Raw genomic sequence first — 14,586 nt, 5'->3', positions numbered from 1 at the left:
CCTCTGCTTCCCGCAACCCCCATCCAGAATCTCCATCCCCGCGGGAATGCTCAGGAAACGTCAATAATTTCGTTCGACACTATCCAGATCCTAATAAACATGAGAAAAGAAAAAAAGAGGCTGGCACCCGGCGCAAGGTGTTTGGTCGCGGTCGCCTGGTCGCGGTACCGCGCGGTGCTGCCACCTAGGCGGAGGCTCGTGGCAAGTTTGGCTGGCAGCTCGCAGGCGCATCTCCCGGTGCATTCTCTCGAGGCTCGGCTCGAGCGTCGCGTCATTCCTTCCCCGCGGTCCGCCGACGGCAGAGTCGCTCTATCTTCTCTCCGCGCACCCTTCTTCTCTCGTTCCTCCTCCTTCGTCGGGGTCCGCGGCCAGTGACGCGCGCGGCAGCTCCGAACCAGCGGTTTCGACCTCGTACCGGCAACAGTTGCCACTCGTTGCCTTCTCTTTTATATTTCCTCTCCTGCCTGCTCCCTTAGCGGTTGCTCTGTCCCTCCCTCCAACCTCGTCTGTTCCCCCTCAGCCCCTGTTCCCCCCGCGGGCTGCGGCACTTTCTCTTCTGCTCCGTTCACGACCGCCGCGTCGGTTCCCCTTCCGTCCGCCGACCGATAAGCGTGCACCATTGTCAGGGTCGGGGAAAGAGGAGGTCGGGGTCCGGGGATCCAGCTGTTCGCGTCGAGCGTCCACTGCGCGCCGCCAAGGCCCCTTTCTTCGGTATTCTTCCACACGGAGAGACTCGAGGCCCCGAGAGGCTGGACCCAACAGGGACACGGGCCTGCTCGAACCATGTCGCTGATCGCTGAGTGCTTTCGACGGCTGACACCCGCCAGAACCGAGGTAAACAAAGGGGATATTGAGTTGTGTCGGAGGGGAGGCTAGTGCAGTGTCTTGATATAAGCTCGATTGATGCTGGACGTCTGTGGGAGTTATTCTTCGAGTTTGTTCTTAAATTTAGGAAGGCTTGAGACTTCTGAGGCGTGGATTTGTTTTAGAAAGGGGCTGCGGGTATTCCTTGGGTATGCATGGGATTATGAGTGGGAAACTTGTATGGAGATGATGCTGTAGCCTGCACAGCTGATTTTAGGTTTTGTTGACGGAGCTGAGCAGCTCTGATTCGAAGGTGGGGGAGGGATGTCGCTTGTGGTAGAGGATTTGCATGTCAGTTGTCTGGTGTGTTATCTAAGTATGATTGGTAAAGAATGTTGAAAAGGAGTCGATTAGAGGTGGAGGTTTTATATTAGTTAAATCTGGTTTAGTTCTTGAATCAAATCTTTTCTTTTATTAGGTACTTTTCTTTAACTTTTGTTCCTTTCTTCAGTAAATTGTATTAATGAATCCAAGTTGAAGTGATCATTTAGAAAGGATAGAGATTTAGCTATGTTGAGACTTATCAGCTCTATTTCCTTTTTGCCAGTAGATAAATAAGTGTGTAGTGAATACACAATGAATAGAAGCTTTTTGATGTCCCATAGTGTGATTTGCTCGATTCGAGATTATTCGCGTGACTAAAGTTTCATCTCTTTTTAATCAGATTCCGGTGTCTCGTTTCTCGTTTAGCTTCAGTCAAAAGCATTTCAGCTTAAGGTCTTGCCGAGTTTCGCTGCAATAGAAGAAACAACTTGACGGTGGGCGTCTGTTTGCGTTTTCATTGGTTCTCTTATGGTGCTCTGCTTTTGTCGTTCAATAACAAACACAGTTTACTGAAGTACCTGAGATAGGAATACTTGCCTAGTATCGCTTCAAATATCAACGATGGGTTTCCACCCACGTCCGCGTGACAAAGACGTTGCATGATAATCAATCAAACTGTAACTAAATATGTTAAGCGTGTTAACTCTGAAATATCAAAATATACTAGGTGTTGTCGAAATACAGGCATTCATTTGAAATACATATGGAGATTTTTATGGAAATCTTGAAAGGAGTAGCTTAATCTTTGTCTTAATCTTGGCGGAGTATTGACCAAGATAATTTGAATTATTGTATACAGGCTCGTGCGAAATTTCTTTGTAAATTTTATAGATATCTATGATTATATGGTAAAATGACATGTTACATTTGTAGAATAATTGAATTTATGCTTTAATTATAAATTAAAATCTACGAGATTGAACTTAATTAAAGGAAATTTTCCCTTCAGAAACGAAAACTAATGAAATGTGAGTGCATAATGTAAAATTAATGTCCAAAATTTCAAACATCAATATCTTCAAAATCGAAATATTTCTGTGACTCTTCGTATTGTGTCTTACAATCAGATATTTCTTACAGAGACCCAAACATGTCTCATAGAAGTCACCATCTCGCAAAAAAGTTCCTAAAAACTTTGTCCAGGCGCGACTGTTTTCGTTATACAATGTATGTCTCCTGTCCAAAAGTATTAAAGTACTTGCTCAATCACGTCATATGTTTTTGGAAAAGGTTCTAAACTCAGTAACGAATTGCAGAAAACGCCTAAAACTTGCGCGAAATGTGTCACGTATTCTACCGACGTGACTAGCTTGGTGAGACACACAGAGTTAGTAGAATAGGTCTCAAGTCAGACATGGTAAAACCAGTAGAATGTGTACCAAGGCATAAACAGTAAAACCAGAAGAATAGGTTCTAAGTCAGACATAGTAACCCCAATAGAATAAGTTCCAAGTCATAGAGAAAGAGATAAGTAGAATGAGACTTCAATCAGACACAAAGAAATTAGTAGAACAGTTCCCAACTTCGATCCCAAAAATTAGTATTCTCAAGTCAGATACAGAGAAATCAGTAGAATAAGTCCCAAGTCAGACACAGTGAAATCTCGTCTTATTTTAATATTTAGAATCACTCCTTAAAATTTCTAATTAACTATTTACACGATGTGTCCAAGCTGAAGAAAGCTACCTAAATATCTCCTCTATTTTTAATGACACGGATATAATAAGGAATATCATGGAAGAACAATCTCTCGTGCAGCATCATTTTTTTAATTTAGATTTTCGTGTTATTAAAAACAGAGGAGACATTTAGGTGACCTGCTTCAGCTTGGACGCCCCGTGTTGTAAAATGGAAGTACATTGAAGGAAGTACAATATGTATCCTACTACTTTTGGACGAGAGTGTACATCTACAATTTACACGCGGTAGGACACCGAATAAGCGTCTCGACGCCGAGATTTCTGCCTCATAGGCGTCGCGACTCGCGATTTCCGCGTCCCCTGACCGCGGTTAAACGTCGTCGAAGGCGACGACGTGGGGCAGCAGCAGTGACTGTGACACACGGCTTCCTGTCACGCGACCTTGAACGCTATCAAGCCAATTATGGGTCTGTTAATCAGCATCCGATCCAATTCGTAACCGTGGCTAATCGAGTCCGCTGAGAGACGTTCCAGCATCTGGAGTGGAATTCCGATGAGCTCGTTAACCCCTCGAGATCCTGAGCACCAATCTTTGCCCCGTGATCTATACGCTAATTTACTTCCGGCTGAAATCAACCCCCCGATTGCTATCGACGCCTACAGGCGTTTAGCTAATCAATGCAAACTACGAACAACGGTGCATATGGTTAACAGAGAGCGCTGTTTTCCGCATACAGAGAATGCAGGAGGTTAACACTGCCCAACTATGGAGAAAAGCAGTATTCACTGAGAATATGTTACTGCTATTTGCGCTAAAAGAATATACAAAATGTTCAAAATTATCCAAAGTTGCGAAGAACTCAATTTCACATTTTTCTATAGTTACTGCCTTTCTCTATAGTTATAGAATAGTTCATAGAATAGTCATCACTAGACTAGGGATGTTTATGCGAATTAGAAAGGTGATATTTACAGTACTTAGAGATCTGTTTCCTCCTCCAACTATCATAAACTGTAACTTTCGATGTTTTGTACATTTTCCCACATTTTGTAAAGATTCTGTAGTTTTCCAAACAGCGAAATATTTCGTAAATGCACAAAGGTCCGCAGTCTCGTGATCATTTATAAAGTCGTAAACATGAAAGTATGATACTCGTGCTCGTGATAGGGTTGGCGGTATATTTCCTCGATATAAATGTACATATAGCGTACAGGCCACATTATTTAGCTTTCACAAGGCGATTCGAGTTTATGACCACACTTAACTATGTTCCAGCTGAAGGGCTACAAAGTGACCGACGTAAACAGGACGCGTAAATTCGGCGTGGCCTGCAGGAGCCTTCAGGAGCTGAAACGGAAGGCCTGCGCGAAGCTGAGCGTGAGTATCGAGCATCGATTAACACCCCCGGCGTTTGTTTAATCGACCGACATCCTTCATAACCAGAGCAGTCTCGAGCTTCAGCCGTGACGAATGAGAACCGTATCGGCTACCTTGCTTTTGCATGTTATAATAAAAGTTGTCGAGTGGAACTGGGTCATAAAAGCCTCGCAGCTGATCCACAGAGCGAATCCTGGAAAATTGTAACGCCCGTGTAGTCCACGGATCGCGCGATCGGGATTTCGTTACGAGCTGCCCTAAAAGGAGCCTATTTCCAGGAGCCCTCCCACGCGAAATTCGCGGGAAAAAAGGGAAGGGCGATTCATGGCTGGCTTCGTTCGCCAGATCGCCGTGTTTTATGATGTTCCTAGGACGTTAATGGATTTTAACGTGGTCTTTATCGTCTGATCGAAGGAAAACCTCGAGGAAGAAAATCAGTCTTATTACTTCGACGCGAGGAATAACGAAAAAGGAGGCCCTCATAAATTTGAGTCTTTTTTACCTTTTTAGTCGAGGGATTTACAGTTCGATTGAAGGGCTCGGTGGAAAAACATTTCAGATTCAAGTTTAGGTGAAATTAACTATTTGTGGGGGCTTTCGTGTACTGTAGCATATAGTAGCTTTATTTACTTATTTATGTATACAGGAAAACCTCATTAGTGTACAAAACTTTATAAGAATATTGCCGAAGGAAACAGTTCAAAAGATTTTGTGAAATGCAATCTAGATGACACATGACGCCTCAAGGACGTCTAGTTTATGTCCCTTTAGTTTCTATAACAAATGTAAAGCCCAAAATTTTATCATCATCTCGCCATACCCGAGTCTCACTCGAGATAAACAGATCACTACTCCACGCTATGCTCGAGTCTCACTCATGATAACTATCAAAGGGTTCATCAGAATTTCAGAAACTAAAGTAGACTAAAATCAAACTAGATTACAGTAAAATTTTAAAAACAGACATATTTTCACATAGAGCCCTTCGATTTTATCGAACCCCGCCTCGAAGTAATCGCGAAGGAGGTTCAGAGGGTAGGTGTTGTGAACCCCAATTCTCAGGGGCGTGTTTCGTTCGGCCGAGTGGCGACGGTGTTAGTGGCTCAGCTAATTAGCAGAAAGCTGGCTAGGTGGATTAAAGTTTAAGCCGAGGCGTTAGTTACAAACGTCCCGCGAATAAGCTAATTCGGCGGGTGTGCGACCTTGGAACCGGATCCCATTCGCCTGCAGCGTGCAGCTTTATCGAACCAGCCGGGCCACGGGCAAGGAGCAGCTTCAATGTCAAGGTCGACCGTCTCCACTGGACCGATACCCGGACCGAGGGCCAAGCTCCCTCGCCCGAGCCAACACTCTTCGATTTCTCGCTTTCGGTCGATGACAAGCGCGCGTGGATGCGCCATTAGACCATACAGGGCGGTGAAAAAGGTGTTTCAAGACTTCAAGGACTTACAGTGTTCATCCAGGGGAGTAAAAAATGTCTAATCGATACAGTACACATGCTACGTCTAGTAATACACGTCGTCTAAGGATTCACCAGAAATATCTCTTCCTATCTGGTGCAAAAGCGTGATGCCAATGAATCGATTGCGGTTACGTGCGTGCGGTCAGAATGGGTGCATCGTTGCGTGCGATATCTTTGATTATACAGCGCGGTCCAAGTAGCCTGGGCGAGATTTGTAATCGAAAATTGGCGTTTTCTTGAGAAAGAATTTCGTAAATTCATTTCAAGCGACGCCAGGAAGCATCAGGTGCGAGTAAATATTTTATTTCGACGGAGGTTTGATTACTCAATTCGTTGATTGTCGAAGGTTGATGTTTACTGTTTTCAGCAAATATTTGTCACCGTGAAATCGAGTTTGGAGAATGGCGCTTTCGAAAGAAGGGAAACGATCGAGTTTCATGGAAATGCTAATTGCGTAGCAACTGTAGCCAGCGTTAGCGATAACGGGGAAGCAGATTGCGACACAAGTGCCACGAGATTAATGCATTACACGTGCTTGAGATATTAATACAGGATCATTAGTCTTTCGTACTTTGCCTGTAATATGTATTACTAGTTTTCTTATGACATTACTTTAGTGTCATCTTATTTTAACGAAACTTGGTGTACGAGTAGTGCAACGATAAATATTAGACACGTGTCTTCTTTTTACCTACTGATATTCATGTTTAGGGAGTGGAAACCATCTTCAAAATTAGGGTGGAAAATTCATTTTCATAAATATCTCCATTCATTTACGTCATCTTATTACTTATAATAAACCATGCATTTTGTATATTAACAACTTTTTTCTAGCTGATTTAATTTTGCATTACAATATACATATATTTATTTATATTTATGAAAATGTATTTTCTACCCCAACTTTGGGGGTGATTTTCACTCTCCAAAACCTGAATGTCAACACCTAAAAAAAATATGTGTATAATATTTTTCGATACTCCACTCATATATCAAGCTTCATCAAAATCAGAAGGTGGCAGTAAAGTGATGTTAGTTGTTAGTCCTTTGATTAATTTCAATTTGAGACCTGACTTTGATAAATCGTTTGCATTTGTCATCGACTATATGGTAGCTTGTATTAGAGCTCTTAGATGGAAGATGAAAAACAACGAGAACGAAATTTTCCATGTGTTCGTTCTCTTGCGTAAATACTGGTAGGAAGTCTGAGCAAGGCAATAAAATTTGATAACCACGTTAACGACCTTAGCAGCGAGACTAGAAATGCAGCAGGGGAATTCTTGTATCTTTTATGTCTGCAGGTAACGAACGACCTTGCAGAAGTCAACGTTTTCCTGTTAGATGGATCCCTGGTCGACGAGGAGTACTTTCACACGCTCGAATCTCAGACAACCCTGATCCTCCAGAGGCCTGGCGAAAAGGTGTTAAGCGGTCAGTAGAATTGCATCGTAGCTTACAAGTTCCCACAATGATCGCGAATAATTCAGTTTCAATTTTTTTTCGTCTTGTTCGACGAGATGACATTCTCTGTTTACCGATTGGCTTTTATGTAATCAACGTTTGCTCATGCAGATAGCTCGATAATTAATTTTCTGTGGATATCGAGGTGAGCAGCGACCCTGAAATGTGAAGCCATAGACGATTGTTGTTGCGGTAATTGATGCTCAGGCGTAATGTTATCACACGCATCCCTCTTTTAGATAGCTGCAACGAGCTAGGTAGTCAATTCATTCAAGATGTAACGTCTGCTTACAGATGCAGATCTGCTGTACGACACCTTGAAGCGTGTCAACATCGACTTCCTGACTGCGGGAGACAAGGCGTCCAAGTTCCTCACAGAGAACCTTAAAGCGAAGGTCGCTGTTCTGAATAACGCTCTGAACAAGGACGAGTCCAAGACTTTATTCAGCTCGAGGGACGATCACCCAGAGTGGTTTCAGGGATTGGACACCAACTACACGACCAAAGTAAGTTCTCTTAATTGAATGTTTTAAGGCTTGCAATGGCATTCGTCAGGCATGTTTTTTTGGATGATGATTCAGAAAGTATCTGAAGGCAGTATATGTATTTTGTAGACAGTACGTGCAGAGACAATTGGTTAATATGTATTCGGTGCGTCTTTGGTAGATCTAGAATTAGCTATTTGTAGTTAAGGATTCTTAATTTTTCAAAATTTCAAGCTTTAGAACATTCAAATTTCAGGTCCCTAAATTTTCAAATATTTAAATTTCAAATTTTCAAATATTCAAATTTCAGATTTTCAAATTTTCAAATATTCAAATTTCAGATCTTCAAATTTTCAAATATTTAAATTTCACATCTTTAAATTTTTAAATATTTAAATATCCACTTAAATATACAAAGTATTTTTTCTCAACTATTTTATTACTCAAGTGCTTCACCTAATCTTTGAATTCTAATTTCTGAAAAACGATCTATTTCTTCACAATTAAAAATAAAACTTCACTTCCGCTTAAGATCATACCTAGATCATTTTCCCATTCAGCATTTAATTGCTCGGAAGTTATAACTATGTATATCTTATGTTTGATGGTCAACCACATACTATAAACAACTCGTCACTATCATTCAATCCTCTTTTTATGTAATGAAGTTTATGCAGCAAGTACTTCTTAGCTTTAACTTCAACCTTAGCAATTTCCGCAAGTCGAAGTTAACGAACAATATTCCATGAAAATAATACCCTTGCAACGCAAGTTGTTAATCGTGGGAAATCATTTTCACGCTTCGTTTATTCTCCAAGAGCTCAGGTTTTTTTTAACAAGCTTCTACGTTTATCAAGCATCAACGAAGGAATGTCGTCGTTATTTAAGGCAAAGGATAACTAGATCCAAGTCGTAGTATTCAACATAGTCATGCGTCATTTCATTATTGAAATTACGCTGCTGCGTTTAAATCATCTTATTTGATAGGAAGGTTGTTATGCACTCTATGTTTATCTCTGTGTAATCCATTTCAAGCATCTAAAACTGGAAATGTATCAATAGCGAAACTTCTTGCTTATTGCAAGCTTCTTAAGAGTTAATCGAAGAAGTTGGTGCAATTTAAAACGCAACATGAAAAATGGAATATTTATGACCTTTGGCCTATTCCTTGGTCGATCGAGCTGCGAAGGGTACCCTCACTCGCCATAGGCGTATTAATAAGACCCTTACCGAGGAAGGTAATACAATTTAGTGGGAAGTGGGGCTGCCCTAGATCGTCCAATATCGCTCGAGTTAATTAGAGTTACAATGGCTCCACTTTAATTCCAGCAGCTTTCTGTTCATCGCGCGTCAAGCTTCAGATCGAAATCTTGGCGCCTCGATCTAACGCATCCGCGTGATAATTAATTAACGTGCTATCGCCATCGCCTCACGAGATCGCGTGAGACTACACGTCTATCACGAGATCTTGCGATCCGTCTAACGTCTGCTATCTTCAATCTAGCAGTCGAAGCTTCAGAAAAGTAATTGTGTTTCATTTCTCGAAGTAAGTTTCTTTGGAGTACTATACTGTCTAATTATGGAGAAAGGCAGTAACTGCTAAAAAATGTGAAATTGAGTGTTTTGTATTTTTAGACAGTTTTGTACATGTGCTTCTAAAAATATAAAAACTCAATTCCACATTTTTTGGTAGTTACTGCTTTTCTTCATAGTTGGGCAATCTTAGGTAGAGATTCTCATCACAATCAGGAAATCCCTGTTTCTCACAACTTCGAAGCTTCTCTTCGATACGTGTGCATTTTCTCCACTGATGCCATATATCTTCTTTGTTTAAAGCAGGGATCAGCTAGGTTTACTGGCAAAATACGCGACCTACCTTCGCTTCTAGCATTCCACTCTATCTCTGTCCTTCGCTGTATTTTGTGATCAGTATTGAAGCCATTGCATTTTCTTCTTTAGGTATAGGATTTTAATTTGAAATAGGATTTTATTTTCGAGAATATTGTCATTTCAGATTTTCGTATTCTCTCTTTTTAGAGTAATTAAAGGTGATTTATACTGAATATGAAAATTTAAGCTTCCACTTGGTATTATGAATTATAACGAACAATAACTCGCGATTTGGCGAAAACAATAACTCAGTTCTGCACTGATTACTAGCTCGTGCAATTATGCGATGAAATCAATTGACCCGTTTCGATTGGCTAATCGTATTCCGTGACAGCTGATGATATGCATTCGATGCATCAGATAAGCCTTTTTTCCTTGTCGCCTTTCATTGTTGCTTTCCCTTATTGCTTTTTCACGTATCAAATTTTTCTTCCACAGGAAGCATACATGCACCGAAGGTGTCAGGACAGAATACGCGGCTACCTCTATAAAACGATCGACCAGATCAAATCATCGGAGACGTTCTCGAGCGACCCAAAGGCCAGGAAGCAGCTGCTGTACGCCATAGCCTTCTTCAAGATGCAGCTGAAGGAGGACCACTACTTTGGCTACTATTTCGACAGATCTCGAGCACTGAAAGACTCGACGAAATCAGTTGACGAACTAGATTCCTCGACCTGCTACGACCACTGTCCCTGCAGGTTGACTCGATTGGAGGACAGCACGTACTTCCGGTTGTTCGGCACGACAGAGCAGTTCTGCGTCGATTCACCTAAGAAGAAGACTGGACGAAATTCGAATGCAGACGGGAGAACTGATAACGACGCGGAGGAAGAGGAGGACAATTGTCCTTATAGCGTTAGAACGAAGAAGAGGGAGCCTTGTGTTGCCATGTGCGACCACAAAGGTGAATTCAGATGCGGTGGTGTTTGGAATGTCGACAGCTGTTCCTATGGGGAGAGGCACAAGATCAACCCTTACAGGTCGAGGGAGGAACTCATTCTGTTCTCCACGTGGAACTTTGATCATAAGTAAGAATTGTATTATTCTTTGAAGTCCTCTTGTTTTGTTACATTTGGGTTTACGAAGAGAAATTGCTTTTTTCTTTGTAAGAAGCTCGAATGCAATGGAAATATTTAGCTCTCGATTAGACTTGCACATGCTAAGAGTATTGTAATTAAATTGTGATTATTTATGCAAGTTCCGCTATTATTAAACTGATGGAAACTAACAATTTGTTTCAGCCTTCAAACACCATAATGCGTACTTCGCTTTTTATGTTTTGTGTACCTTTGCATATTATATGCATTCGACACTTTTTTGTATCAGATTTTTTATAATTGCGTACAGAGTCACAGTCTAATTATAACTTGCAGTATAATATAGTGGGATTTAGTACTTCTCAATTCATTAATCTTTACAAGTTATCCATGGATACTCTTCATACCAAGTACCCAAAATACTTTAAAACTATTAAAACTAAAATTAATTAGTACAAGCACAGAAATAACAAATTAATAGTAAGAAATTTTATTAGAATAACGAAAAAGAGTTTAAGCTTCTACAGATATTTCCATAATTTTCAGAATCGAGAGATCCAGAACGCTGGTGCCACAGCTCTTGGAACTGTCAGCGCAAGGCACCCCCAGCGAGGAGGATATCCTCGAGTTATACGACAATTTATTCACGTTGAAGAACTTGAGGCTGGTCCACATCGTGTGCCACGACAAGGGATCGCACAAATAAATCGGACACATGCAGGGGGATCGATCGAGGTGTAAAACGATCACTGAATGTAATCCTTTATGGGAGAGCATACCTATTTGTTGTTGACATAGTTGATAGGTTTAAACGTTTGTTAATGTCACATCCAGCAATGATTCCGTTGCGCCAAGAAGTAACAAGCAATACCACCTACAAGATCAGTCGAATCCCTTCTGTCAATACTTGAAACCAATCTTCTTGTCTCGCTATCGCAGTAATTTTCTATTTCACGAACAAGTTTTCGACGATCGCCTCTGCGTTCTATATTACAGAGTAAGCTGCACCAATAATGCACCAACTTTTCTATGTTCACTGCACGAAAGAGCCACGTAATAGATAATGACTAGCCTCGATTCAGAGTGGACAGAAACACAGTTCTATATTCGAAGCACCGTCTCGCGAGGTAAAGAATTTTTCTAAAGCATTTTTTGAAACTTCTATCTTCTATCAGTGTTATAAACGAATGGCGTTTTCCCCAAAAGCCGACTTTGATGTCGCGGGAAATTGATCGTACAGGGTTGAGCGCAACGGAATAATCGCGGATAAAAGAGAGTTTATCAAAAAGAGCGAACCGTGAAGGTTCGTCAAGCGAACGCTGTTGCTCGTTTCACTGAGCGACAGTTAGAGTTTATCTTTAGAGAGTGTACTCTGTAGAGTCGAGTATCTTTCGAGTACTTTTTGATCCGACTGGTCGCCCAAAGACAAAACCAAAGTTCTGATATATTCGTACATATATACATAAATATATACATATTCGTTATTGAATTTAGAAGGGATATATATACACGTATAAGAGAGATATATATACACATATGTTTACGGGGGGAATCAGTGGTATCCCGTTACAAGTAAAAGCTTGTAGAACTTAAGGGGGTATTCTAGTTTAGACCTCAGGTATTCGAGTGTTCTTTGGTATATTCCTTTTTTCTATGGTAATAGATTTTTGTATCAGATTTTTTCGTGTATTCTTCACCTATATTTAAGGAGTATACACAATTTTTTTAATGTCAAAATATTGAAAATTGTAAGAGATACAGTTGCTTTAAAACAGCCTCTTCTCTTGGAAGTGCCTTCATGGTTGCCATGATTTCGATCGTTCTGCTTATCTAAAATGTATGAATCGAGAATAACCTTGTTCAGTATGAACGTGGTTATAGTCGGAACAAGCACTGTGCAAAAATATTGAAATCAAAAAATTTGGCAGCACATTAAAATCAGATTATCGATTTTTTGTACCTTTCTTTATCTTTGCATGCTAAAAATAATATTAAAAAATATTGGATTTTCAAAGCTCTAGTTCGGACGATAAAGACAGATGTGCTGAAGATTCTCTCAAAGTTTGATGGCAATCGAACAGTTAGAACTTGAGATACCATGGTAACCATTTGGGAAAATGTAGTTTCGAGAAAAGCGCGTTTAAAGTGTATCTAATATCATACAACACTGTGTCGCAAGTTCTGGACAAATGCTTCTATCTTCATTAATTTAGCGAATCCAGCAATATCCATTGACAGAAATACTGTCGAGGGCATAGACTTTCAGAAAATAAGATTGCAAAAAATCGACTTTTTTAAGTTTCTAGACTAGACTATCCCCTTAAACGTGTGTTCGTAAGAAGGAACGAGTGGTTCCAGTCCTCACCAGTCGAACTCCTCTTTGGAATTTCTTTACAACGGGGTTACTGGTTCCTTCTGCGTATACGTACACGTGGAATCTAAATATATACAAAACTATACATATATATATATATACAAATTATAAGACATTTTAGAGACTTCTGCGATATATCTGAGGTGGTGCTTCTTCCGACACAGAAAGCGTCTAACGGAAGGGACTCGAGGTGTCTCTTTTTGATAATTCTTCTTTTGATATGATTTCGACTGGTGTTCGCTTTGTCACGACATGTCCTTCATGGGAGAGCACACGTGTCCCAGTCTGGACACGTCGTCATAGACTGAACCACCGCCAAGACTCACTTTTTATAATATCTGGATAACTATCGATGACGAGGACAAATAACGAGGTAGTGGCAATCGCGATTGGCGACTCAGTAGCTTCAGTTTAACTATCCTTGAACAGTTTAGTTAGTTTGCTAGATCGTGCTCGCGCGATTCGCTGCCGACTGAACTTTGTGACGCAAAATTGTATCGCGTGGGTGTTCCTTCGCTTGGAGAATTAATTAGGTAGCTGCAATGAGATTTCAGACTCTCTGATATGTTAAGTACCCATTTCCAACTCCTGATGACTAATTCAACTTTACCAGAATCTTCTGTGCGAACTGATGCGCACAATTACACAGGGTGTGCCAGAAACCGTCGTATTTGAAGCAATAAGAATCTGTTGTCGCTCTTATTCGTAGATTCTGTGTTTTAAGAAGAAGTCGAATCGATGGATGAACTGTCAGAGGATTGTAAATCAATGAGAAATTAAACAGGCAATATTTTACTATGTGGACATCAAGGAACAACGAGACAAAAATGATACTTTCATTTCAATGTAAAAAATGAAATTCTGTATGATATTTGGTGTTGAATGATTTACACTTAGAGTAAATGGTATGCAGCAATTTCTGAAGTAGTAAATTTAAATAAGAAAATTGAGAATCTATAATTCTAAATGAACGACAAATGGAAGTATAGTTTACCCCTATAGCTTTTGAATATTAGCTTATTTATTCACTACTTTGGTAATTGTCATACTTCATTTATTTGCACTGTAAATTATTTATTACCATTGTAATATTGTTCGAAAATAATATCGTTAATTTATTGTTTTTTAATACATTTTATCCACTTCATTATCAGAGAGTTCCGGTCCCTGCAAATATCCGGTTCCTGTGATTACATAAATCTTACAATATTTTTGCTGCTCAATCGATTTTCAGATTCTCCAGAGAGAAAATAATGATCATATTTTCCGAAAATTTAAAAAATGAACTTATATCGCCCTTTCCTTTTAGAGAATCTGAAAATCCACTAAATCTTAGGAGTAACACGTTCCGCATATAAACACTTGAGTTTACTGGTACCGCCGATAGATGGCTACACCATTTCCGTTTTGCTTTATAACAGTGGGTAAACAATACTTTCAGTCAGTATCGTCGCAAAGTTATTTACAGAAGGTATTCAGACCATCGAGGAAGGAACATACAACTAAAGCAATTAATTCTGCGCTTTTATAAATTTTAAATATGAAAGTGTAGCTTGTGGATACTGCCACTAGATGGTTACAGTGGTAGTCTTCATTTAAAAGTGTTTTTCATTCTGAAGTTCCTTTCTGCTCAAGTAGTGAAATATTGCCTATTTAAATTATTGCAAA

The 14,586-nt window shown here is 40.1% G+C and overlaps 1 protein-coding gene across 1 annotated transcript; it reads left to right on the top strand.

The window, feature by feature from the left end:
- The first annotated feature begins 656 nt into the window (after positions 1 to 656).
- Drep4 (DNA fragmentation factor-related protein 4) lies at positions 657 to 11,379 on the top strand. Its single transcript, XM_076376484.1, has 6 exons — positions 657 to 834; positions 4,105 to 4,206; positions 6,970 to 7,099; positions 7,424 to 7,635; positions 9,943 to 10,535; positions 11,091 to 11,379. Exons 1-6 carry the CDS (start codon positions 784 to 786, stop codon positions 11,248 to 11,250), a joined length of 1,248 nt encoding a protein of 415 aa, XP_076232599.1. The 5' UTR covers positions 657 to 783; the 3' UTR covers positions 11,251 to 11,379.
- The last annotated feature ends 3,207 nt before the right edge of the window (positions 11,380 to 14,586 follow it).

Source organism: Calliopsis andreniformis, chromosome 1, assembly GCF_051401765.1.
Source record: "Calliopsis andreniformis isolate RMS-2024a chromosome 1, iyCalAndr_principal, whole genome shotgun sequence".
NCBI lineage: Eukaryota > Metazoa > Arthropoda > Insecta > Hymenoptera > Andrenidae > Calliopsis > Calliopsis andreniformis.
This window is presented reverse-complemented; position numbering and strand designations above follow the sequence as displayed.

What these genes read in the sequence shown, in the direction of transcription:
- Drep4 (XM_076376484.1), top strand. Translation starts at nt 784, where the DNA reads ATGTCGCTGATCGCTGAGTGCTTTCGACGGCTGACACCCGCCAGAACC. An exon ending in TGGCGAAAAGGTGTTAAGCG is followed by an intron (nt 7,100 to 7,423) that starts GTCAGTAGAATT and finishes GTCTGCTTACAG; the next exon opens with ATGCAGATCTGCTGTACGAC. An exon ending in ACACCAACTACACGACCAAA is followed by an intron (nt 7,636 to 9,942) that starts GTAAGTTCTCTT and finishes TTTCTTCCACAG; the next exon opens with GAAGCATACATGCACCGAAG.